Consider the following 24,688-nt stretch of genomic DNA (forward strand, 5'->3'; position numbering starts at 1 on the left):
TAGTTAACAGATTACATTGCGTTCGAATTTAACTGATATAGAGTTAATATATCTTTAGTGATCTTGTATAGTATATTTAAAAATTAGAAATAAATTAATTTTGAAATTATTTTATTGTACATAGTTTACTACAATAATATGCATATTTTAACATAAATAGGTAAATATAATGGTGAATATTGTTAGTTTTACAAAAATTGGACCGAAATAGAGATTTGTGAGGTTATAAAGCTTACAGTCAATAGGTACCAAAATACGCAATGGGATAAAAATAATATTTACATGGCTTCGATTAATAGTTTCAATAAAGAATGATGTTCTTAAATTATGACTAAAATAAACGATAAATACTTTTACAATAATCTTATATCGTACAAGTTGTTTCACACTTTGTTTCACTAAACTAATAATGTAATATTTATTCTTTTATATTTTAACATCACCTAGCTTAACGCTGAAGTTATCAGCAAAAAATAGTTGCCAGACGAAAATCTTACTTTTCTTTTTATATATATATATTTATATATATGAGACATTTTAATGGCAATAAAGACAATCATTATCTATCTACATACAAATCCCATGTAAACCGCATCTCAAAATCTTAAGTCTTTCCATCTTTTACATTTACAGAAGCTAATTCTAACGATAATATTATACAACATTCACATATTTTAGTTAAGATTTTTTATTTCATTGTTTTTTTAAATTATTTTTTACAATAAAGCGTAAAAATAATAACATTAGGAATGCAATTTAAGCAATACTAGCGCCATTTTTTTAGTATATAAAAATAACTACTACTTACAATAAAATATGTTTGCGGAAGCAGATTTTTTTTAAAATATATAAATACATAAATGCCATAACTTTGTATGTTTGTGTTTTCCTAGAAATAATTTATTCCATTTTGGTAATTGTGCTATTGGTAAGTAGGATTGAGCCAGGTTAGGAGTAGAAAAGTTATTCGAAATATTCCGATTTTAATTAAATCTTTAAACAAAAATGAGTTTCATGTTCAGATTTCATTCGTGAACAAATTTTCTCAATAATATTACTATTAAGAAATATTCTGCAAAGCTAAAAAGATCTATATCCATGTAAAAATTTTGAGGTAGTTATTTTGTTGAACCAATTCACTAAATTTTATTATAAACATTAAAATTGAAGGAATATATAAAATATCTAACAGTCGGTCCAGTCCATATATCCACATAAACAGATTCTACTAAAAATATGCGAATTCTTTTCATGAAGTTGATTTAATTGAAATAATTACGACAATTAATACATTAAAATCATTACAAAATACTATAGCCTCTTCAAAATAATTTAGCATCGTTTTTTATTTGCATCTCATATTCATAAGCAATGCGCTTTTTTTTTTAATTTTCTTAAAGAAAATGTGAATAAATCTTAATAATCTAAATAGTTTAATTTACAACTAAATTGATGGTTAAGTGTAACGCACATTCTTGAGGATCCCTTAAACATTTAACATTTGTAACGTTATATCTAAATTATCTTTCATTAGCACTTAGGACCGAAGACGTTTAAGCCGTTTTCAAGTAAAAATGATGAAAACAAATTACATACACTAGAATGAATAAATAAAAAACCGAATTTCGATTTTCTTATGAGATTACACAGGTATATAAAACAAGAGAAACGAGTAAAACAAATATACAAATGGAATATTGCGGAATGGGGCTCGGGGCTCTCGGTGACTAGACGGGAGTGGAGTGCGCGTCGAGGCGCACGCGCAGCGCCTCCCGCTCGCGCTGCACGTCGGCCAGCTCGGCCACCAGCGCGCGGCACACGCGGTGCAGCACCGCGTTCTGCTCCTGCAGCGCCTTCACGTCCGGGTCCGCCTCGCACGACGACTCGCGCGACGGCTTGCGGTACACCTCGAACGCGCCGTGCATCTTCGGCGCGTCCTCCCGGTTGTAGCCGAAGCCCTCTCCCTCGTACTCGCGCGGCGCGAACGCGTCGGGCGGAAACGCGGGCTCTCCCTCGCTCCGTTGATTGACGAGACGTCGGGACGGAGGGGACGTCGCCGAGGGCGACATCCGCGGCGGAGGCTGCGGCGGCGGGGCGGGAGCTCCCTTGAACCGGTTCAGGTCCAGCGAGCTGGATCGGGTGTGATTACGCAGCGGGCGCGGCGGCGGGGGAGGCGGGGGGTCCTTCTTGGGCGCGTACTGAAGGGACTGTGGCCCCTCCTCCGGGTGCACGGACGATTCCCGAGTCGGCGGTGGCGGTAAGACGCCCGCATTTTTGACCGGCTTTTTTGGTTGCGGTCGTTGAATCGATTTAATCTCAGGATTTCCATTCGGCGGCTGCTCGAGAGGCGGTTGCGAGTTGAGCCGCTTCGGGCTCGCCAGTTCGAAGGCGTGGGCGAAGTCGTCCCGCCGGGGCGACGTGCTCGAGCGCAGGTCTCCCTCGTGGGGGAGGGTGTTGGCGTCGGGCGTCACCCGGAGTGCGACGGGGTGGAAAATTTTAGGATCCCTCTCTAAAGCGGATTTATGAAAATCGAAATTGACGGGTTTGGGACCGGGGCTCGATACACTCGAAGTGGGCGAGTCGACAAACTTCGTCCATTCCTTATTATTCGCTTGAGGTTCAGGTTTGGGCGGGGTGAGAGAGGGTTGTCGTTCCTCTATTTTTTTGACCGGTTTACTTTCGTAAGGATCGTTGTTTTCGGGTTTCGGTGCGAAATTAAAATCGGCGGAAGTTCCCGAGCCGAACATATCGGCACCGAGATCAACGAGGTCAGTGGTGACGGCTTGTTGGGAAAAGTGTGAATCCACTTTGGGCACGAGGCAGGCCGGTAATGCGTCCGGCACTGGGATATCGTTCCGCCTCAGAACGATCAGATGCATGGCTATGCTAAACTCTTCCAGCGTTAGCATTCCATCTTTAGTAATATCAGATAACTGCCAAATTTTTCTGAGGTCTGGAACTGAAAGGCGAGACTTTTCGAAGAACAATCTGTAATACACGAGAAATTATTAAAAATATTGGTATTAAAATCTCTTCTAAACTACTAAAAGAACAAATAAAAGCACTATAGTTATTTCACAGCTACTCATTGATTAGACTACTATTGATTTCAAGCACTTTGCCCATTCAAAAGTTATTTTTCATATTGTTCTAGTCCTAGTTTACATTTACACCACTAAGTATCCGTCATCAGCAATCAGAAGGATTGTAATGAAAATATATTGAAACGTCGAACCTAGCCGTTTGTCCGGAGAGCAGTCCCCGCTCTGGCCGCAGCTGCGCGAACTGCGCCGCGTAGTGCCGCGCCTGCGCCTCGCTGATGGCGAAAATATCGCCATCTGCTTCCCCTTCCTCCTCGGAGGAGTGACGGTCCGACGATTCCTCTTCAGTACCTGAAATTGTCATAAGTGGAATTTATGTCATTAATTTCGTTAAAGTCAAAGATCTTTATTTAATATGAAAGTGTTACTCTTACTTATTGATAGATAAAATCTACCACCGGTTCGGAAATTAACACCTCGGACCTGAGATGAACTGGCGAAAGAATCTCAGGGAGATTTTTTCAAATTTATTTAATTTTAACAAGTATTTGTTTCCGAGCCGAGACGGCCCAGTGGTTAGAACGCGTGCATCTTAACCGATGATTTCGGGTTCAAATCCAGGCTGTTTATAATTCATCTCGTGCTCGGCGGTGAAGGAAAACATCGTGAGGAAACTTGCATGTGTCTAATTTCAACGAAATTCTGCCACATGTGTATTCCACCAACCCGCATTGGAGCAGCGTGGTGGAATATGCTCCATACCTTCTCCTCAACGGGAGAGGAGGCCTTAGCCCAGCAGTGGGAAATTTACAGGCTGATTATATTATATAAGTATATGTTTCATGTACAATAACAATAAACATATTTTCATTATTTGAAACAGCCTGGAGGCCATCATCTCATTCCCAAGGTGTGCAATCAACTAAGAACAAAATTTGTGTTGTAATATTCATTAGCACAAACTCTCATTAAACTATTACTACATTTATCAAAAAATAAATATATGTGATCTTTGTGCTATTATATACACATACATACAATATAACCGCTTCTGGTTATTTAAATAGACCGGTCTATCAGACCGACCTGACAACCAACCACTAAAACGCAAGCGTAGCCGCGATCGAAAACTAATATTAAATAAGCTAATATATAGATTAAAGTTAGTGGTAGTGTTTAAATATTGACGATCCAAAAAGGTTTTATTGTAAAGTTTACTTCATTATTAAATTATTATTAATATATTTTTGATAAAATATTGGCATCTCTTTATTATATAATGGCATTGTCTCACATAAGACCACAAACAAAAGTAAACAGAGCATATCATCTTTATTGGAATTTGTTTTTGCATAATTGTAATGTAAAAAAACTTTAAGTAAACAATCAATAACTATTTAAGTCTCCTTGACAAAATAAATTAATGATGAAAAAAATATAAGTAAGAATGCTTTATAACAATATTTTCAATAGGATTGAAGAACAATTGTTATTACATTTCAAGTGCAACAGTAAATAGATATAAAGATATTTCATAGGTGATTTAAATATTAACATGATTTTATAATAATTTATTCTTTAACTGTGAAGCTGGACAATATAAAATATAATAAATAAAATTAAAATATAATTATTCTAAAACAGTACTGTAACCTCAAATCAATATAATATTTATTATATTAAGTAGTAAGTGTAATAATAGCAAGAACCTGTGAATGTTCTACAGCTGACCTATTGACATCTAAATTAGCTTCTCCTACTATTGTAGTACTATCCCTAGTTTTAGTTATGGTATTTTCCTTCACCACCTCATACAATATGAATCACATGAAAAGTCAGCATTATGCATCCAGATTTGAACTCACTTTTTCAACATCAATTGGGCCACCTTATCTCTAAATTATTGTACTGTGAATAGTGATTATGTAAATAATTTCATAAAACCTGAAATCAGCTTATATTGTTGTATATATTACATTGTTTACCTAGAAGTCTAGTGTGTTCCTCAGCCGTATTGGTGGGCCACACACCACGTCCGGTCGCACTGTGCTCCCATATTGGATGAACACGCTCAGCCACGCTATTGGTTGGAGTTGGACTTTCACTAGCAGTGCTCCAGGGTGAGCCAGCTTTTGCTCTTCTCTGTTACAATGTAATAATTCATATTGTTATTTTATTGAATTAATAAAAACTTTATTAATAGTCAACAACAACAATAACTTTAATATTAAAACAAATATTGTAAGAAAAATAAAATGGTGTCACTCTATCATAAGTTGCGAATTATTATATTTATAAAATAAATAAATTTATCAATAAAACTTACATATTTAATATATTTACAATAACACTGTGTCATTGAATAAACACATATCTAAATAATATGTATTGGTCAATATGCCTATAAAATAATCAATATCCACTTATTTACAATGTAAAAATAAATTTATTTTCTGGCATCCTTAGTTTCAATACTAGATGAAAATTGTGTACCTAATTTTGAGTGTAAAAATAGCATTATAAATATGAATATGTGTGAAAGTTATTGAAATATTAATTAAATATAAACTAAGCAGATTGTATTGCATACTACAATTTTAATAGAAGTTTTAAGAACAATAAACATACTTAGGTTTTCATATAAATAAATAAAAGTTGTACAGTTAGAGTATCATATTAAAGGTACTATTATTTACAAATATTCTTAAAATTTGTTGGAATAACTGAGTATGTTCCAACATATGGCAAGAATACTCTATATTCATTTAACTTTTATGTTTGTCATTGTATCCTTATCAAATTCCAATATAATGAGCCGTCAATTAACCTACAGATAAGACTGCAACAATATTAAAAACACTTTCAGGTAACTAAGGAAATAATTAAGACTTGTAGATTTAATTTGAACAGTGAGAATATAAAAAGCGACAAATATGTTATACTGATATGTTCAAAGTAAACAAAGATAAGATTTATTTGATTAACAAATTATAGAAGTTTTTTTTTTCTCTATACACTATTCTAGGTTGACTGTTTTATAAGCCAGAAATAGTAGACTTTATATATTTATGAAAAACTATACCTATATTGTATATTATTTTTACTGACATTGAGTATTACTTATTCAAAATTAACTCACCCCACATGATCCTGATTTTTGTGACATAGTTTCAGATTCCATTTCAGAATCAGTGCTCAGAGGCTCGTCATGAGATAATGTTTGTAGAAGATCACCATCTGACAGGTTTGGCAATAACCCTATAGGTTCATATTCTCCTAGGTTGTCTGCAAAACTTCTTTGCCTTTTAGATATATGCTGCTCTTTTGGAGAATTAGATAATTGTATTAAATCGGCATTAGCGTCTGCGTTAAGGGCCCATGTAAATCTCGGAAGTGGAAGGTCTAGTGGGGTGGAGAGCAGTTCTGGTTTTAAAGACATATTTGATTGATAAGCGGCTATTAATTTTAACGCGGAATAAAATTGATTCCTATTCATATGATTCAATGAAGAACAGGTATTAGGTGCCACACTTATATCCATAATCTGTAAGGTGTAATTAAGTCAATCGTCAAACATTTTGTTAGCTAAATGTGTTTTTAAATATAATATTAATACAAGTTACCTGTCGTAATATATCATTTGGTACATTTGAAGATCTAAAAAGTTCTGTGGCTTTTAGTATAGGTATTTTCCCGTTTGATTCCTCGTCGCAACATAAAAACAAATCACTGAAATATCTCATTTCGGTTTCTGTCAAATTGAGATCCTCCATTATAATAAAAATACACCGTTATATTGTAATAAAAACTGTTACAGTTTATAATAAAACACCCAATAAATATGAATAACCATTATCTGTTAATGTAAACCATATTCATTGATTAAAAGACGTATTTGAAATTGTAACATCACAAAATTTACACGAAGCAAACGAATATGTCATTGACAGCTGCCCGACATGCCCGCAGCCATTATTTAGTATAGAATCTGTACTATAAAAACAGATAAAAAATACCTTCAACTTTACGGCTGCCAACCATGCCAATATATAATAATGTATCCGTAGTTATCATCAATCCATCATTTTTTTATTAAATTCATACAATTAAAAATTACATATAAATATCTATCGATGCCGGATTTTTCGTAAACTAGAAAGTCTTGCCATTATTTTATTATATGCAAAACAACACATTTTTCAATAAGTTTGCCAATTTTCCAGTGTATATTTACGTCTTCGTTATAGTAAATGTAACAAAAGGCGGACTTCACTAAACAGCGATCTCTTTTAGCCAGGGTTGGATTAGAGGACAATTGTCCCGGCGCCCCACAAAAAAAAATCCAATGAGTTAAAAAAATAATTTTATGTAAATATTGTTATTGAATAATTTAAATAATAATTAAGAGCCTCTACACCTTTGTTGCCTAGGGCCTCCAGGTCTCTAAATTCAAGACTGCTAGCCAACCTTATTGCAGAGGATATGATCTAATAATATCTATAGATATCAAGTTTTGAGATACGAACATTATATTATATGCATACACACAGTATATATCTACGTAATTATATGCTTTCATATATATCGTTATAATATACAAAATGATGTAATGATTTTAGTAGAGGAAAAATTGTATAACAGCTTTTTATTAAAATAGAAAACAATCTGTGCAGATCTAATAATTAGTAATATTTTATTAAATTGTGTACCTTTAAGCTGCCCAGCTTGAATAATTAAAAGGGCCAAAGAAAGATTTATATATTATTCAGATTGTAGCAACGCTGCTAGCTTTTATTTTCGAACAAACCTAACGAATTAATTATTTAATTCAAAACATTTTTTTAAGTCTTATTTAATTTCATTAATTATATAAGCATTAACACAACACAACATAAGCAAATCAAAATATCAGTTTTGGAAATAACAAAAAGGGTTTGTGGTAAAAATTAAATACAATTGTTGACTATTATTTGCGATATTTTATTAAATTGTATTTATTAACATAAAAGTTAATTATAATATTAAAAATGGATAAAACTGTTTACATAGATCTGATAATTATTTTGTTCTTGAATTATGACTATCATTTCCAAAATAACTTCTTTTCTTTTTCTTGTACACAATTACAGGTTGCATTACAAGCATATCGCTACTCTCAAAGTAGTATAATAATTTAGAATACACATCTATACTTAAAACTTAACATAAATATAAGCGTCGGTAATCTCGACATTACAACATTATATCTTTCGATCAAATATAGTAATTTAATCCTTGGTCTGGATGTACTTGATGAGGTCAATGACACGGCTAGAGTAGCCATATTCATTGTCATACCAGCTGATCAGTTTGACAAAGTTGTCATTGAGAGAGATACCAGCAGCAGCATCAAAGATGGATGAGTGGGAGTCACCGACAAAGTCAGTAGATACAACCTGGTCTTCAGTGTATCCCAAAATACCCTTCATTGGACCTTCAGCTGCTTCCTTAACTTTTTGTTTGATCGCGTCGTAGCTGGCGGGTTTGCCAAGACGGACAGTAAGGTCGACCACAGATACATTAGGCACGGGCACACGGAAAGCCATACCAGTCAGTTTTCCATTGAGGGCGGGAATGACCTTGCCAACAGCTTTGGCAGCACCAGTTGCAGCGGGAATGATGTTTTGTTGGGCACCACGGCCATCACGCCATAACTTGCCAGAGGGTCCATCAACTGTCTTTTGGGTAGCAGTAGTAGCGTGAACAGTTGTCATCAAACCCTCAATAATTTCAAAGTTGTCATGGATGACCTTGGCAAGGGGTGCCAGACAGTTGGTAGTGCAGGAAGCGTTAGAGATAACCTTGTATGATGGATCATAAGCCTCCAAGTTAACACCGACAACAAACATAGGTGCATCAGCACTGGGAGCAGAGATAATGACCTTTTTGGCACCACCTTCCAAATGAGCAGATGCCTTGTCAGTTGTAGTAAAGACTCCTGTTGATTCTACAACATATTCAGCTCCAGCCTTACCCCATGGAATAGCTTTTGGGTCCCTTTCAGAAAATACTGCAATTTTGTTTCCGTTTACAATCAAGTGACCATCACCAGCTTCAACGGTTCCCTTGAAACGACCATGAGTTGAGTCATACTTGAACATGTAGACCATGTAGTCCAGGCCAATGAAAGGGTCATTGATAGCCACAACTTGGGCTCCCTTTTCAATAGAAGCACGGAGCACCAGACGACCAATGCGGCCAAAACCGTTGATACCAATCTTAGACATAATGACTGAAACAAGAAAACAAGTATATAAAGAGTTGTAATTAAAAATAAATTGTATTATCATGTATAAATTATAAAGATAATTTAATTACTTATGTTGATGGTGACAAAAATTCAAATAATAATATCTTAGATATAAATGTACCATAATTTAAAATGTAATATAAAATTACTTTACTTAATACTTGTCACAATTCATAAAAACACAAGTTGATAATTTTTGAATAATTTGCATACTGTTAATAGTAAAAAAAAATTAAATAAGCTTTAGCAAAAGCTATGCCTATGTTATAACATTATGTTTGTATCATACAACTATATATATGTAGGGAAATTATTAAAATTCGTTTTGTTATAATAACCTTTTTAAAAACCTGAAAACAACTTGTTAACAGTATATGCATCGGCATTTATTAATTTAATGTAATATCCAATTGATTGTTGACCTTCACCAATGTAGATTTGAAAATTCCACCTCTAACTAGTCCGCCCTATAGATGCCGGTAAGTAGAGGTCAATTTAAGGTCACACGAATGTCGCAAAAAATAATAACAAATTAGAGGTAAATACTATTTGTAACACGAGTTTGTTAAAATGTATATATAAACTTGTTGAATGGAATGAACTATTATAATAAATCGGTTTAAATTTTTTGACATGGCACGTAGGTGATTGCGGAAACTTCTATGGAAATCATGATGTAATTACAAAAATATAATTGATTATAAGCACTATAAACTATATTTATAATAATTAAAGTAAAAAGTAAAAATAGAAATATAAAGTTATTTAACGTTACATACCGGTATTAATTTATATGGAATTGAAACAAACACGTCAGACGACACGTTCAACCACCGCAAGATGGAGAATGGAAATGTCAGCTGAAGGACAAACTGACAGAGATAGCTTAGAAGAAGCCAATAACATAGACAAAACAATATTTTTTTAAAGATTAATGTGTCTAAGATGATGCCTTACAGCATAGCTTTTTATATTTAACCACAAAGAACTTGTAATGTAAGGTTATATTAGATATTTTAAGTCGCCACACTCATTCTTATTTCTTATCCTTTTTCTAATTACCAACAGGTGATCCTATTACAAAAAAAAAATACCTTTTCCCCATAAAGTGCCAGTTGTTGAAAAATTCCGTGTGCTCCAATAATCCTGATTCGACAGAAGTAGTGTCTGCGTCTGATAGTAGGAGGTGGGGTAACAGTCAGACTTGTGAGTTCCTGCTATCGCCGAATACCAAGCTCAGCGCAAGTATCGATGATGACAATTTGGTAACCACAGAAAGGTCGGCCGCCGAAATTATTCTTAAAAAGAAGACAACTCCTGGGCCCTCGAGGCTATGACCTTTCAGATTGAATGATGGCCAGTGAGTCTGAATGAAACCTCGAAGCCCGTACATGACCCGTACCGTGTCGCTATGTTTTTAATTTACGTTTGTAAACATGCTAAATTTTAGTAGGTATGCTACAATTTGTCTGTATAAATCTATCCGAATTAGCATGAGGTGCGAGTTTTTATAATTTATAGTAGCTAACATCCCATATCCCTGCAACGATGTAGCTTAATGTTGTAGTTCTTAAGTCTGCTTCGAACGCGTATTTTATATATTGATCAGTATCTTATTTGGCTTTACTTGATTTAACATACATATTTACAACTATTATAATAAATTTAATGAATTCTGTGCGTACTGGATTTTAAACTTCTTGGTGTATAATATCATTGCTTTTTGTGAAAAAAATCTTAGCTGTTATTCATCTATAGTATCTTATTTTTATCATAACTTCCAAATTAATAACCCACCATTCAATCATTTAACTAAAATAAAACTCAACAAACCGTAAAATCTGTCTGTAAGAGAAACATTTTTAAATTATTGACTTTAATGAGTTCCATAACGTCTCACGGGTTATTTGAAATTGAATTTAATTCGTATTATCTGTGACACTGACAAATATTCTTTGATTGGTTTTTTTTAGCGGGTATTTCCAAATTGAGTTTATTATAAATTTCCCTGTATGATAGAATTTGATTCGAACTGTGAAATGGTGGTACATATAGGAATTAATGGTTTCGGTCGTATAGGTAGAATTATATTTAGAACGTGTTTTGAAAGCAGTGATTTAGAGGTAGGCCCATATCCCATACGTACTAAGTAGTGTTGTTACTGGAAGTAGTGTTTTGGCGGTACCGTTTTAATTAAGTACAATTTTACATTTCACACTTCACAGGTCTCAGCAATAAATGATCCAGCAGTCGATACGGACTACATTTGCTACCTAATGAAATTTGATTCCACTCATGGAAGGTTTTCTAATAATTTAATGTTCACAACAAATGAAATCACCATAGACGGTAATTTTAATTGAGAACTATAAAAAAATATTTCAAATTAAATTTGTAAGTTCTGTTAAAAAAATATTTTATTAGTTGCGTTTGCGTTAATAGGTACAAAAATTAAGGTGTTTCATGAGAAATTACCATCGAATATACCGTGGCAGACCGCAGGAGTCCAATATGTAGTTGAAGCTTCTGGAATGTTCACGAACTGCGAAAAGGCTTCGGTATTCTGTTAAATATTTTGTCTTGATACATAAACTAACTTTAGTTATTTTGATGTATTCTCATATTTTTGTATAGAAGTATTTATCTTATTACAAACGTAAATTCGATATATATATTTATATTTAAAAATGAATATAATCTGATTGGATAGATGCTTTAATTTACAGGGTCACCTGGCTAGTGGTAGTGTGAAGAGAGTTATAGTAACAGCTCCTAGCGTTGATATTCCAATGATGATATTAGGTGTTAATGAAGAACAAATTAATACAGGTGATTGTTAAACTTTATCAATTTAGGAGGTTTTTTCGTTAGTAATCTTCTAGTTAAAGATTTAAATGCAAATTTTATATTTAAGTAATAAATATCATATAGTATACATGAAGAAACAGGTTTGTGAAAAAGATTGTCTTAAGGATTCTTCAGACTATGATATAGGTATTGGTGATTTTAAATAGTTACTGTTAAAAATGATTAATATCATACAGAATTAAAGTTTTTAACATAGGTCTAGTTTAAATAAACATAGAGATAATATTCTATTGCAAGTTAATAAATTAAAAACTCATAATATTTTTTACGAGTTCATGACCTTTAAATTATCAAGTTATCAGTGTATTTACTATAGAGATTATGGTAGGGGTTAACGGATACAGGGTCATAAACAACTATACATAAGTAATGTCACAATGTTTTTTTCTTCAGATATAAAATATTATTTATTTTTTTTAGTTGGAAAATAGAACCATTCTTTGTTATTATGTAACTAGAACTTTAAGACTTTATTATAAAAATAAGTAACTTGGTTTAAAGCAAGCAACATTGTTTGTTGTAATCATTAGATTTTTTCTAACATTAAATACATTTCCACAGTAGTTAGGCAAATACTTTAATTTAGATGATATTTATTTGTAAATAAAATAAGATATATGTAAGAATTGAAACTTCCAGAACAAAAAGTGATATCTTGTGCATCTAGCACGTTGTACTGTTTGGCGCCATTGGTAAAGGTGTTAGAGGACAATTACGGTATAGCCGAGGGTTTTATCACGAGCATACACGCAATGACCCCGTCTCTAAAGCCATTAGATGGTCTTTGTTTAAGAGGAAAGGTAATTTTAAAACAAAATGTGTAGCAATTAAACTGATACACAATAATTCCATCAAATATATTAATAGAACACTTTTTAAAAGTCGATTTCACGAAAGAGTCTCGAAAGTCCCTGTCACATAACTAGCTACCCATCCTGGCTTTGCACGGGTAGAATATGGGTTTGGGTAGAAGGTTTATATTAAAGGACAAACATATACAGATAAATTATTGTTTCTATGTGGCCAGAAACCTCAACAATTTAATTTTATCACAATCGGATGAATGGTTTAAGAACGCATAGTAAACATTCATTTTAATTTATATAAATTACATATAAAATAATGTATATTGATTAAGTATAGATTTGTTACATAGCATTGGCGTGATCATAGAAGCATTCTTCAGAACATTATTCCAGCTGCGACCGGCGCTTGTAAAGCTCTTGGTAGAATTATACCACAAGTCAAAAATAAAATGACCGGATTAGCGTTTAGAGTGCCCATTGTTAATGTTTCTGTACTTGATGTTACAATAAGGTAAGTAGTTTCATTGCTGCAGTTGTGTTCTTTGTATTTAACTTAAAATTATGACCAGACTTCAAACCTAGAGAACAAAATGCATTATAATGTATACTTTTGTTTATATATTTGAAATAGGTAGGCAGACGTGCAAATGATGTACCCGACCCGATAGTATGTGGTCACCACCGCTCCCGAGACATTGGAACTGAACTACTTATAATATCAACTTATATTGTTAATGCACCACCCAACTTAGAGATTAAGATATTCCTTGTGCCTTTGCCTTATGTGTAATTACATTGCTCTCTTATTTGCTACAATTAGTCCCAGTTTAATGATATCCACCGACCTAAGTCAAATATCCTTAATCCGTATGAATAATGGTTTAATCTATGCTGGTTCTTAATGTTTTATTCACAGATTAAATAACAGCACAACAATTGAAGATATAATCAAGTGTATAGAAAACGAAAGTCAATCAACTATGAAAAATATAATGAATACTTCGAGCGAGGAAGTAGTATCCTCTGACTTCTTAGGCGATAAAAATTCTTGCATTCTTGATAAAAATTCAAGTTTACAATTAACACCGAACTTCTTTAAGCTAATTTGTTGGTATGAAAATGAATATTCTTACGCTTGCCGTGTTGTAGATACCATAATGTGTTCAGAAAAATGTTTTAATTGTGAACATCTGTTTAATATAAGAAATAATCAGTTTATGTCAAACAGATTATTTATAGAACCTAATATACCGTTTCTGGATGAACAAATATTTATCATGCCTTCATATAAATTACAAAATAAATCCAATTTACTATTAAGTATGTCCCAAGATAATAATTTTAGAAAAAAACAGTTCAAAACTACACAAGCTTGTCGAATTTACGAATGCATCCACTCGGGTATGACTGAAGATGAACACAAAAACGAGATTTTTGAGATATGGAATGATGATATCAAAGACAGACAGCCAAAGCTAAGAGAAAATATACAATACAATAATTTTTGCCACAGTTGTGTAAGAACAACGCCGCCTGATGAAGTACCACGTATTACTAATGAGAACGAACCTGATAAGGATAAGGCAGAATTTGCTAAAATGACGCATAAAACTAATGACATTTTGAATTGGTCGATACGTCAAAAATATGAAGTAAATTTTTCAGAGGATGCAATAGAACAAACCACTGAGAATATCAATTGTAATAGGACTTTCAAAAGTAGTCCCATGAGCGGTGACTATGTGCCTTGTGACAACAAATTTTATACACATATGCCAGAGACTAACACGCCCAAAAAAGATCACTGCAATTCTAGTGAATCTTTGAGTAAATATGATTTCGAGATAATTGAATCCAAGTTGGAAAATGACAATGTAAATAAGCTATCAGAAGTAGAAAATAAGTTGAACAAAAACCATATCCTAGAGAATGAGATCATTGATAAGAACTCTGATGTAACATACAATGAGTTTGATAAACTAGTAACTGGAGACAATGAAGCAGAATATAAAAATATTCAGATACTTGAAGATATAACTAATATCGAACATACTGAAATACCTTTATCAAACATAAAAATTTTAAGCACAACAGACAATAATGACAATCAGAGTGATGAAATACATGATAATAATAACTCAAAAGGTATTGAACTTGATGAAGCTTTGAATTTACATGAAAGCACTTTGAATGAGATGAATGAACACAGAAATGATAATATAGACATTCAGACTGAAAATCATAAAATATTAAACATGAAAAAGCATTTACAAAAGAAAATTCTAGCAGGTATTGTGCAGTCATTGTCTTCAGAAACAATTTTAAACGGAAATGAATTAACGAGTTTACCAGCTATAAATAGCACCAACGTAAGCAATACTGATAGATTAGGAAATATTTCAGACATTTATGACAAATTAGACAGTGTGAGTGGATCAGATTCTGAGAATTCATTTCAAATCAAAGAGAGAAAGTCACAAGTTCTTAAAGTAACGGACTTGACAGCGTCTTTGGAAGATTTGGCGCGATTGGACAAAATCTGCAAAATAATTGAGATATCTGATGAACTATCAGACAAACTATTTTCAGTATTAGATACTAATAATCCAAATTTCAGAAGAAGGAATTGGTCTCTAAAAGATTTATGCGAGAGATTAAAATTGGATGAATTTTATAATAATGTGTTTGGGCACTCAAAATAAAATAAAAAAGAAATAATATTTTATTTCTTAAACTTTAGCTCTTACAACAATGTATACTATATCACTGTACAATAAAAAAGTTTGTATAAAATAAAAAATCTTGTGGTTAAGCCTGTAGCAAAATGTGTAAAAATAAAAAAAATGCAGGTACAAATGATAAGTTCCTTAAGTTACCTTATAAAGTAGTTTAAAGCTTAAACAATATTTCCCTTTAATCTTATCCGTAGCTATGTGATATGGATTCTGTGTTTAACAATTTAAAATTAAGTTTTATAACCATTTTGGAGAAAATAGCGTTATCCATTTCGACAAAGTCAGCTATGATAACGTTTACGCGCGTTTTACCATCTCTTTCTATTGGTCTGCCTGGCGAAAATTCTGACAATTTGGGATAGATTTCGTTCTTGACTGGTTTAGCACATTTTTCACGCAAGTTGGACACCCATCTGAAATAATAAGATCAAATTTTATTTTATTTTTAAACATATTATATCTGTAATTAACCTATATTAGGAGAATCCAATGGTTTCTTTCTTTTATTTAAAAGGGTTTGCAAATAACAAAGATAAAGTAAGTCTGTGTTTATAAAAAATGCTTGTAATTAATTTTATGCTTTTATTTATACCAGTTACTTAGGGTCGGGTTTTTCTCTCTTTCACTCTAGACAAATATTTCTCTGAAGCCCTTTGACTCTTTCTTTAACAGTCCATCTATATTTATGTGCTTTTATTTTAGCCAAAGTCCTTTCTCTTGTAATATAATATATTCCTATTAAATTCTCAGTTTCAACCTTGTTAAACAAGGAGTGTGCACATTCCTGTTCATTATTACTGTTCTACTACTTGGAGTCATAGCATAAGCTTTTACAGCTAAAAACTTAACCCGGTAAACGAACTATCGAGTTAAAATTAATTAATAATATTAAATATTGTACTGTGTTGGTTATTGATGAAATAAACATTTATTATTATTAAAATAATAATTCTAATCGGACCGATGGCTCGCGAGATTACCACGTTCCGCCAAACAAACTCTTAAGCTATTATATTATATAAAAATAGTTTTTAGGAAATTTATTATGGCTTCAATTTCACAATCGGCGACCAGCCACAAACTTTGGTGACCGTAACGGTCTTGTTTTTTCCGCATTTACTGCTCCTACTAAACATGACAGGCTTTTATAAAAACTTCTTAATTTTTGAAGCATATTTCGTTCTAAGTTAATCGTAGTTTAAATATGTATATTATACAAACATTTTATAAAATATATTTCGATATAGAAACATCTAGATTGTGTAATTTCCAACTCAATCCCATAAGTCCTGTTGTGAATTACTTAATTTTTCAAAATAATTTAAAATGCCGAAGCATAATTATACTAATTAAATACATTAGAAAAGTATATGGTTTTATTACTTATATAAGAAAACCCTTATTTTTGTGTACCTGAAGAGAATAAATCCTGGTGTGGGTGTTAGAACTGCTTGATGCACAAAGCCCATTGCTGGGTTTCGTTTAACATTTTTCAGAAAGTTTAGCAGACCAGTAATATTGTCTTGTTGTGGCCACGGTGAAGGCATCATCTGAGGCTGCCAAAATTCACTTGTAGCGTATACCGACTGATGCCGGTAAATCACTATTACCTGAAGATTATTATTTTTAATTAAATTTAATAGAAGAAGAACAAATTTAGTACTAAAGCTTGATCAATTCAAGATAAATGAAATACCATTTAGTTAATCTTCATCAGTACTTGTTTTAAAATTAGAGGGAAGACTTTATATAAGTCATTTCCAAATCTTAACAAGACATATTATAAGAAAAATCTATTGAAAAAATGCATAAATTAATAATAAATCATTGACGAATTTTTTGGTGAAGAATCTTTTCTCTCGTTTTCCCGCAATCTGTGGGAGTGGTTTCGCGAAAAGTGACGGATCCATTAGAACATGTTAATGTTTTGTTATTACTAAGGTAGGCGATATTGGATGTTATATATCTTTTTATGTGACTACTGTTAGGTTCATAGGAATTACAAGGTTCTGTATTATATTGGAGTTTTAGATTTACAATAAAGTAATTAATTATTTAAATTTAGGGATATTCTATTAATAAAAGAATTAATATGTAAGTTTAAAATACAACTAATTTCTGACTGCATGTCATTCAAGGTGTTAGGTACCCTATATCATTTTGTAATTATAATATGAATTAGGATTTATTTGTAATACCTGCTGGCGTAACCTGTGGAGAGAATTAAGTGTAATACCATTCAGATCTGGTTGCCTTGGTACAAGCTGTGGACCAAATAAGTTGAGTATAAATCTCATTAGCCTTTGATGGTCATCTGGAGTGAACCCATAGAAATGCTGAAAATCTAATATTACCACCTGGAATAAGAAAAAAAAAAAATTCAAAATCTACTTTGTGTAATTCCAATAAATATAGGTACAACATTATCTGTGTACTAATGATTTTAGTTAAGATAATAAAAAAAACTTTATAGTGTCAAAATAATAAGGTAGAACTTTAATTACACTGTATCCACAAACTACTATTAAATTCTGCTATTGGAATTAGTTATAGATGTTTTGTTTATTTAAAAGGGTATCTAGGTCATATCTCTTATTTTTTAAATTTTGGTATGGTTTTGCAAGCAAGCTTGTCTGAGTAGGTTATATAATCATTCATATTCTACCACCAAACAGTAAAACATTAAAAACAAACTTATGCATTCAAACATTTCACTCAAGTAGCCTCTTACAAGCACTTTTGAATCATCATTTTACAAAACTATATTAAGTGAAGTTAGCACAGGTTGGAATGTAAATTCTACTAAGAACCATAAAGAAACTCAGTAGTTATCAAAGTTATGCTACTTAAATACAATTATATATGTATATAACATATCCTGTCTGGAAGTTAACAAGTACTAATACTTAATATAATAGTGTGGATCTAAATCCACAGTATTGTTTTGACAGTATTGTTGTGTTCCAGGAAGGAGGGTGATTGAGTCAGTCTAACTATATGCACAAGGGACATAACATCTCAGTTCTCAAGGTTGATGGAATATTGGTTATGTTAGAAATGGTTAAAATTATGGTGTATGGTGCTAATGTCTATGAACAATGGTAATCACTTACCATCATATGGAACATTTTCTTACCATTGCAATAAAATAAAACAATCAAGCCAGAACTCTTTGGATCTGAATTAAATTATAATATATAGAAATAATGAAAATGACCCCTGAAACTTATTTCTAACTTATTTAAAATCCTGTCCCATAATGGCCCTAATTAGTTATGTTAATTGAATAAATAGCTCAAGTTTCTTAACTTACTTCATATGGGTGTTCATAAATAAAATCTTTTATTTGTTTGAGAGGCTGATATATTTCTCCTGCGTATACTCCATGGGTGAAGTAGAAGTCATCTGAACCAGTTTTAGTTGCCAATCTTAGGTCAAAGTATCTAGAATAAAAATATTAAAATGATAATAATCCATAAATCATAATTTTTTTTCTGATGTTAATACAAAGTTTATAGCAAATTCATATTTTACTATTTAGACTTTGTATAAAAATCCAAGGTGTATTATTGTCAGATACAATTACTGTTAATTCACTTGTGTATGATACAGAATATAACAAAGTTAACATTTTGCTGGTTATTATACAGTTGTATATTTTCTAATGGTAATTACTAATATAAAAATATGTATGATACTTAACAAATAAACCAAAAAGTATATGAAATACCTTATGCCAATAAGAAGTTGCTGTAAAGCATCAACTGCCTGTGTTATAGTCCATCTTAATATTGTCCCGTGAAATAAAGGGTACAGCCTTTTCAGTATTGGTTCTGCATCAGGGGCTAGGCCACTGGACCTTGTGATGTTATAAGTCATTGAATCATGACTACCTGAAGATTAAATTAATAATGTGTTATTGATTAATATCAATGTCACTTTCAAATATTGTTCTATTAACAATGGTACTTTTTTATTTAAAATGAAATAATATTAAATGATTTTACAAGCATACATCTGATATTTTTTGATTGACATAGTTTGTATTGCACATTGATAATGTTACACCAGAAACCTTCACGCAAATGCCAACCGCAACTGTACAAACCTTCAACTTCATTGAAAAAAGGATGAGTAAACTTATTGAATATAAACAAAGACATCCATATATGTTATATGATAAATAAATATTATTTACAATAATTGCAAGATAGGCATTAAGACATACCCGGAATGGCGAGGTAAATAAATGGAATGTTTCTTATTTGTTCAGGTAGATCTCTCATCCAGTGCTGAAGATCAACATTTTGAGCAAAACCATTTTCACTCATATTAATGACTGAAAAAACAAATTAAATACACAGTGTTGACTTAATCACTCATAAATGATCATAAGATTAACTTTTTAATTTAATAATATACCTTCACACGTTACGATTCTAAGGTTACCAAACTATCAACAAACACAAAGTATGATATATAATTTTCTACCTATCGAATTAAGTGTCATTAAATGAGTGTTAGTAACGTCATCGGGTTAAAATAACTAATGCCCTTCGGCTTGTGAAGCTGCTCATGGTCCTTTGTTTATCATTAGCATTATAGGTTTTCCCGCCTTTTGAATGGGTTGAAATTCTTATAGTAGCTCTTAGTGGTAAGGATACAAAATAGAAGTAATTTGTTGCATGAAGTTTTTATTTGCATTGTTATTCCTGATTATTACTGATAGTCACAGCCTTGATGAATATTAATTATATATCATTTAATATTTATTGAGATGAGATTTTAGTCAATTATTAGTCTGGCAAGTGGCAGCTGGTATGTGACATTTGACATGAAGCTCATGACAGTTAGCAGGGCTGCCAGTAGAACCAAATTATTTTATACGTAAATGCTGCGGATTTCGTAAAAGTTAACTTTAGAAGGGGTTTAAAAATGTATGTAATCTACCTAAACTTTTTTAATCGTAAGTAAAACAACGAGAGCTAATTCCTCCACGCTGCTTAAATTAGGGGTTGGTGGACACACATGTGATAGAATTTAACTAAACTTTGCAATTTTTTTTTACCGCCAAGCACGAGATTAATGACAAACACAAGTAAGTAGTAAATGAAAATGCTGTGGAGCTTCGTACCCGCAATCATCGGTTAAGATGCACGCGCTCTAACCACTGGACCACCTTGGCTCTAACACACAAAGAATAACAGTTAACGTTCAACTAACAAAAAAATATATAAAAAAATGATCTTAAGAGTTTACAGTTACAGCCAAGTATACTTTGGAATAGTGTATTCAGCCTAGTGTCGTCACGTTATGCGTACTATAACATGTATTATGGTCCATTCGTACAAAGATTTTGTTGCCGCCAACAGTAAAGCTGTTTTTTATTTCCTGTCTGGATTGTATTTGTATTAGTATACTTTTTTATACTACATTAGTTTTTGTGACTATCATATTACGCCTAAATCATACGAACTGTATTATTTTGTTAACTGTATATTATCTACTGCTGTATAAAAAACATTTGTTTATTCCTTCGACTTTGATTTATATCTTTTATGACTTTTAAATCCTATTGGAACCGCACTCCTTGTTTCTCGCTATAAGACCTTCGCTAGAAGATTTGTCAAAATACTATAACGGTAGCCCAAGCCATATAATTTTTTTTTGATAAGGCTACCACTAATACCTAAATTAGATCAGAATGTCATTCTTTGTATCCTTCATCAAAATTCTAACTTGTGTTCCAGCATATAAAATACTAGTCTTTTCCTTGCTTAAATTAGAGTTTTTTTCTTTCAAATATTTATAAGTAAGACAAGCGGTTATTAGTCTTAACTAACGACTTCGCCTTCATAAACTGTTTCATCAGTGATAATATTAAATTGTTTTTTTTTTATGTACCAAATGTTACCCACACGTTGCTCTGCTTTCTCAGAGACGAATGATTAATTATGTCCATAGCTATGTAATAAAAAGCTGGTCTAGTTGTTAGTTATAAGGCCGCAGGTTCTGGACTTTAATAAAAAGTTATTGGTTTTTTGTCGTAAAATTCCCAGTTACAATCCGGAATTTGAGAGATGGAAGCTTCCGTACTTCGGAAACCACGTAAAGCTGTTGGTCATGTACCTGAACTCTTTTCCGTCGTGTCGGATTTGCCGTCCTATCGGATAATGAGAGTAGGCAGGCAGGCAAGGCAAGGCAGCAACACCATGTTCAATTTAATATTAGACGGCACAAAATATAAAATGTACATGTATTTTCGGTTCCCTCCAAATCATGAGTACTGGAAATATGAATATTGGCTTCGTTTGTCATTTAGGTACATACCGTCTTAAATCTTTATAATCAAATTTTCTTATGAGTAGTAGTAGTAGTGGGCAATATAATTTTCAGAGAGGTTTCATAATACGTTATACTATAAGCTAATAAAAATATTCTATAACAGTGCATTCATAGTTTTAGGTAGGTTTGTCGCAGGTAAAGGATAGAGAAGGACACAGTTATTGAAAAAAATTGGATGACAACATAGACTTAGCAAAGCCTAAGGATCTATTCAAAGACCGAATAGACCGTACTAGTACAACCCCCTCCTTGTCCCGGTGCCCCGCCCTATCTGAATCATATACAAGTTTGACATTTTTTCACCACATGTTAGCCACAAATGTAAATAAAAGTACTATGAGTATAGTATAATGTGCATGAGTAGCACATTTTCTATTATTTTAATTGGAAACGTATCGTAACTAACTAGATGATTAAAATCAACTAGCAAAATCATCACAAAAAAACATGTGCAATCAAAGGATTACTACGTAGTCTGGCTCTCTCTAACATACCATGGAGTGCATTTTGAAGTCTTTATGGACATAAATTAAGGCGATGGTGCAGATTTGTTACAAAGCTCAAAAAATGTTTTAGATGCTAGACTGGCACTGGTCTTTTTTAGAATGTGTGAAACCGCGAACAGGAATTATACTCCGCCTTAAAAATACATATCTGCCTTGGAATATCGTTCGTCTCGATGATGACTAATAGATCGCATTTTGACTCTGGGTGTAATTGGTCGTGGTCCACAAAACGATGCCTGAAAGATCCATTTATATTTCTTGAAGAATGTGTTACTTAGGAAGGTAAATTGATTATTATGTGCTCTGTGGCGTTATCTGTGCAAGTGATGTTTTAAAAAAACATGCATTTTAAAAATAACCTTAATTTACTTAAATTCAGTAACGGGGTTGTATTAATATTCCGTAGCATTAAAATTAACAATATATATAAGTATTGTTAATATCTACAGCACATATATATACAATGAATTAAATATAAGATAAACAGCAGCTGTTGACTGAAAAACGAATCTTTTTGACAAAAATACTCTAGATTATTTCAAATAGATTCGTTTATTCGTTTCGATTTCGTTCGTTTTCGTTTCGTTTAAAACCTAATTACTAATATTTGAATTTTGTTACCTCTATTATTCAACGACGTCCTTTACGTTAAGTTAAACGTTTAATTAATGTTTTAAGTGTATGTTATGCTGTTTCAGGATGTTGTCATTATATTATTAGGGTAAACTTATTAAATCTACTTAATAAAATTTTCAAATTACTATTATACAAGGCACAGCTTACACAGGTTATTTTAACAAGATAAAATTTTACTCGCGAATTCCTTATTAAACGTGAGAGAGCACTTAGAGAATACACAATCAATAAGTAAGTGTAATGCTTTTATATTGAATAAAGGAATTTTATTTAATTTTGCTTATACTTACTGATAACAGTGCTTAGTAAAGCTGCTTCATATATTTATCAAAATAAATAAGCTAGATTTTACTTAGTTAAATAGTTAGTGTTAATAAAGTGGAGCTTTGACGCAATAATATTCTAGTTTAACAAATATGAAGCTAGAATTTACATTTAAAAAACACGACTTCCATGTTGAATTTTTCAAAACAAATTATAGCTCACTCGGGATATTATAATAATTTTAACGATAAACCATTCATTAATTCATAAATCTGTTCAGGCATTTAACTCACATACATACGTCGTCGGATTCGAACCCGTGACTAATTACATAAAGTCAAATACATTATCTAAATTACTTAGTGCCTATGTACGTGACATTTAATTAAATCTAGTCTTTTATATTATATAAACGATAATATCGTTTGCATTACCGACGGTAGTAATTATCACTATTTACAATTTTGTTGTTATACAATAAAATATGTACTTTAAAATAACTATTTGATTTCTAAACCAATTGCTAATTTTAAATGTAAACTTTTTTTATAATATTCATATAACTTTTTTGTTGTCTGTACCCAAATGTACGTGTAAAAACTTAATTAAAAAAAAATAAACTTGTTTAAAAAATACGCAAATGTATTTGTTAAAAAATCCGTTGTCAATCCTAAATTATTCATGACTGCGATAAAGATATATAAAAAGGATACCTACCTAAAACCAAATAGAGTCCGAGAAACATCTCAAAAGATCACTGCAAACTATAATTACTATGTCACTTGTGTCACTAGACAGTTAACGGTTATCTTGTAAATTATAATTTAATATTTTATGTTAGTAAATACGAGTTACCCGAGACGTACTCGTAACTAAGAATGAACTTAGCATGCGATGCGATACAAACAATCTTGATACTAATAAATGCAAAAAGTAACGAATGTGTTATTGGTATAATCGCGATAGCTTTGTTTCGGGACTTTGAATCAACTGATGCATGTCATGTCGATGGGTGAAAGGATTAGGCTTCGTTTTTTTTCTGTCATTTTATTTAGTTCTGTTGTTAACCTTGTTGTTTTTGTAAAGTAATACGGAATTTTATTAATAGGCACGTTAATGCATCACAAAAACAAATCTAAAATACATATTAAGAATTGGTATCAAAAATTGCTACACCTAATGACGGTGACCAATGGAA

At 32.1% G+C, this 24,688-nt stretch overlaps 4 protein-coding genes across 5 annotated transcripts; 1 reads left to right on the forward strand and 3 right to left on the reverse strand.

Annotated features, from left to right (window-relative positions):
* Positions 1-94: 94 nt before the first annotated feature.
* LOC113400301 (ralBP1-associated Eps domain-containing protein 1) lies at positions 95-7,023 on the reverse strand. The gene is made up of 5 exons (XM_026639825.2): positions 6,665-7,023; positions 6,181-6,585; positions 5,027-5,183; positions 3,236-3,392; positions 95-2,988 (listed from the first exon to the last, which is right to left on the reverse strand). Exons 1-5 carry the CDS (start codon positions 6,812-6,814, stop codon positions 1,728-1,730), a joined length of 2,130 nt encoding a protein of 709 aa, XP_026495610.1. The 5' UTR covers positions 6,815-7,023; the 3' UTR covers positions 95-1,727.
* A 993-nt stretch (positions 7,024-8,016) lies between these two features.
* LOC113400255 (glyceraldehyde-3-phosphate dehydrogenase 2) lies at positions 8,017-10,249 on the reverse strand. Its single transcript, XM_026639761.2, has 2 exons — positions 10,110-10,249; positions 8,017-9,312 (listed from the first exon to the last, which is right to left on the reverse strand). The coding sequence occupies exon 2, from the start codon at positions 9,305-9,307 to the stop codon at positions 8,309-8,311; it is 999 nt and encodes a 332-aa protein (XP_026495546.1). The 5' UTR covers positions 9,308-9,312; positions 10,110-10,249; the 3' UTR covers positions 8,017-8,308.
* Positions 10,250-11,357: 1,108 nt separating this feature from the next.
* On the forward strand, positions 11,358-15,706 carry LOC113400444 (protein PFC0760c-like). Its single transcript, XM_064217579.1, has 7 exons — positions 11,358-11,453; positions 11,556-11,679; positions 11,773-11,888; positions 12,057-12,159; positions 12,838-12,998; positions 13,355-13,515; positions 13,921-15,706. Exons 1-7 carry the CDS (start codon positions 11,370-11,372, stop codon positions 15,704-15,706), a joined length of 2,535 nt encoding a protein of 844 aa, XP_064073649.1. The 5' UTR covers positions 11,358-11,369.
* Positions 15,707-15,712: 6 nt separating this feature from the next.
* On the reverse strand, positions 15,713-24,462 carry LOC113400219 (PI-PLC X domain-containing protein 3). 2 transcript variants are annotated; one of them, XM_026639707.2, is made up of 7 exons: positions 24,208-24,462; positions 19,968-20,078; positions 19,470-19,632; positions 19,053-19,182; positions 17,938-18,096; positions 17,153-17,349; positions 15,713-16,152 (listed from the first exon to the last, which is right to left on the reverse strand). In XM_026639707.2, exons 1-7 carry the CDS (start codon positions 24,233-24,235, stop codon positions 15,924-15,926), a joined length of 1,017 nt encoding a protein of 338 aa, XP_026495492.1. In that variant the 5' UTR covers positions 24,236-24,462; the 3' UTR covers positions 15,713-15,923. The 2 variants fall into 2 exon arrangements, with proteins under 2 accessions (XP_026495492.1, XP_026495493.1); XM_026639708.2 differs by lacking the exon at positions 24,208-24,462 and adding an exon at positions 20,162-20,410.
* Positions 24,463-24,688: the final 226 nt, after the last annotated feature.

This window comes from Vanessa tameamea, chromosome 17 (genome assembly GCF_037043105.1).
Source record: "Vanessa tameamea isolate UH-Manoa-2023 chromosome 17, ilVanTame1 primary haplotype, whole genome shotgun sequence".
NCBI classification, from domain to species: Eukaryota; Metazoa; Arthropoda; class Insecta; order Lepidoptera; family Nymphalidae; genus Vanessa; species Vanessa tameamea.

Coding starts and splice junctions, on each gene's coding strand:
- LOC113400301 (XM_026639825.2), bottom strand. CDS start 6,814: ATGGAGGATCTCAATTTGACAGAAACCGAAATGAGATATTTCAGTGAT. Junction 6,586..6,664: donor CAAATGATATATTACGACAG/GTAACTTGTATT, acceptor TACACCTTACAG/ATTATGGATATAAGTGTGGC. Junction 3,393..5,026: donor GGAACACACTAGACTTCTAG/GTAAACAATGTA, acceptor TGACAATTTCAG/GTACTGAAGAGGAATCGTCG.
- LOC113400444 (XM_064217579.1), top strand. CDS start 11,370: ATGGTGGTACATATAGGAATTAATGGTTTCGGTCGTATAGGTAGAATT. Junction 11,680..11,772: donor AAATGAAATCACCATAGACG/GTAATTTTAATT, acceptor TTGCGTTAATAG/GTACAAAAATTAAGGTGTTT. Junction 12,999..13,354: donor GTCTTTGTTTAAGAGGAAAG/GTAATTTTAAAA, acceptor TTTGTTACATAG/CATTGGCGTGATCATAGAAG.
- LOC113400219 (XM_026639707.2), bottom strand. CDS start 24,235: ATGTTTCTCGGACTCTATTTGGTTTTAG. Junction 18,097..19,052: donor TTTATGAACACCCATATGAA/GTAAGTTAAGAA, acceptor TTCTTATTCCAG/GTGGTAATATTAGATTTTCA. Junction 16,153..17,152: donor CCAGGATTTATTCTCTTCAG/GTACACAAAAAT, acceptor TTATTATTTCAG/ATGGGTGTCCAACTTGCGTG.
- LOC113400255 (XM_026639761.2), bottom strand. CDS start 9,307: ATGTCTAAGATTGGTATCAACGGTTTTGGCCGCATTGGTCGTCTGGTG.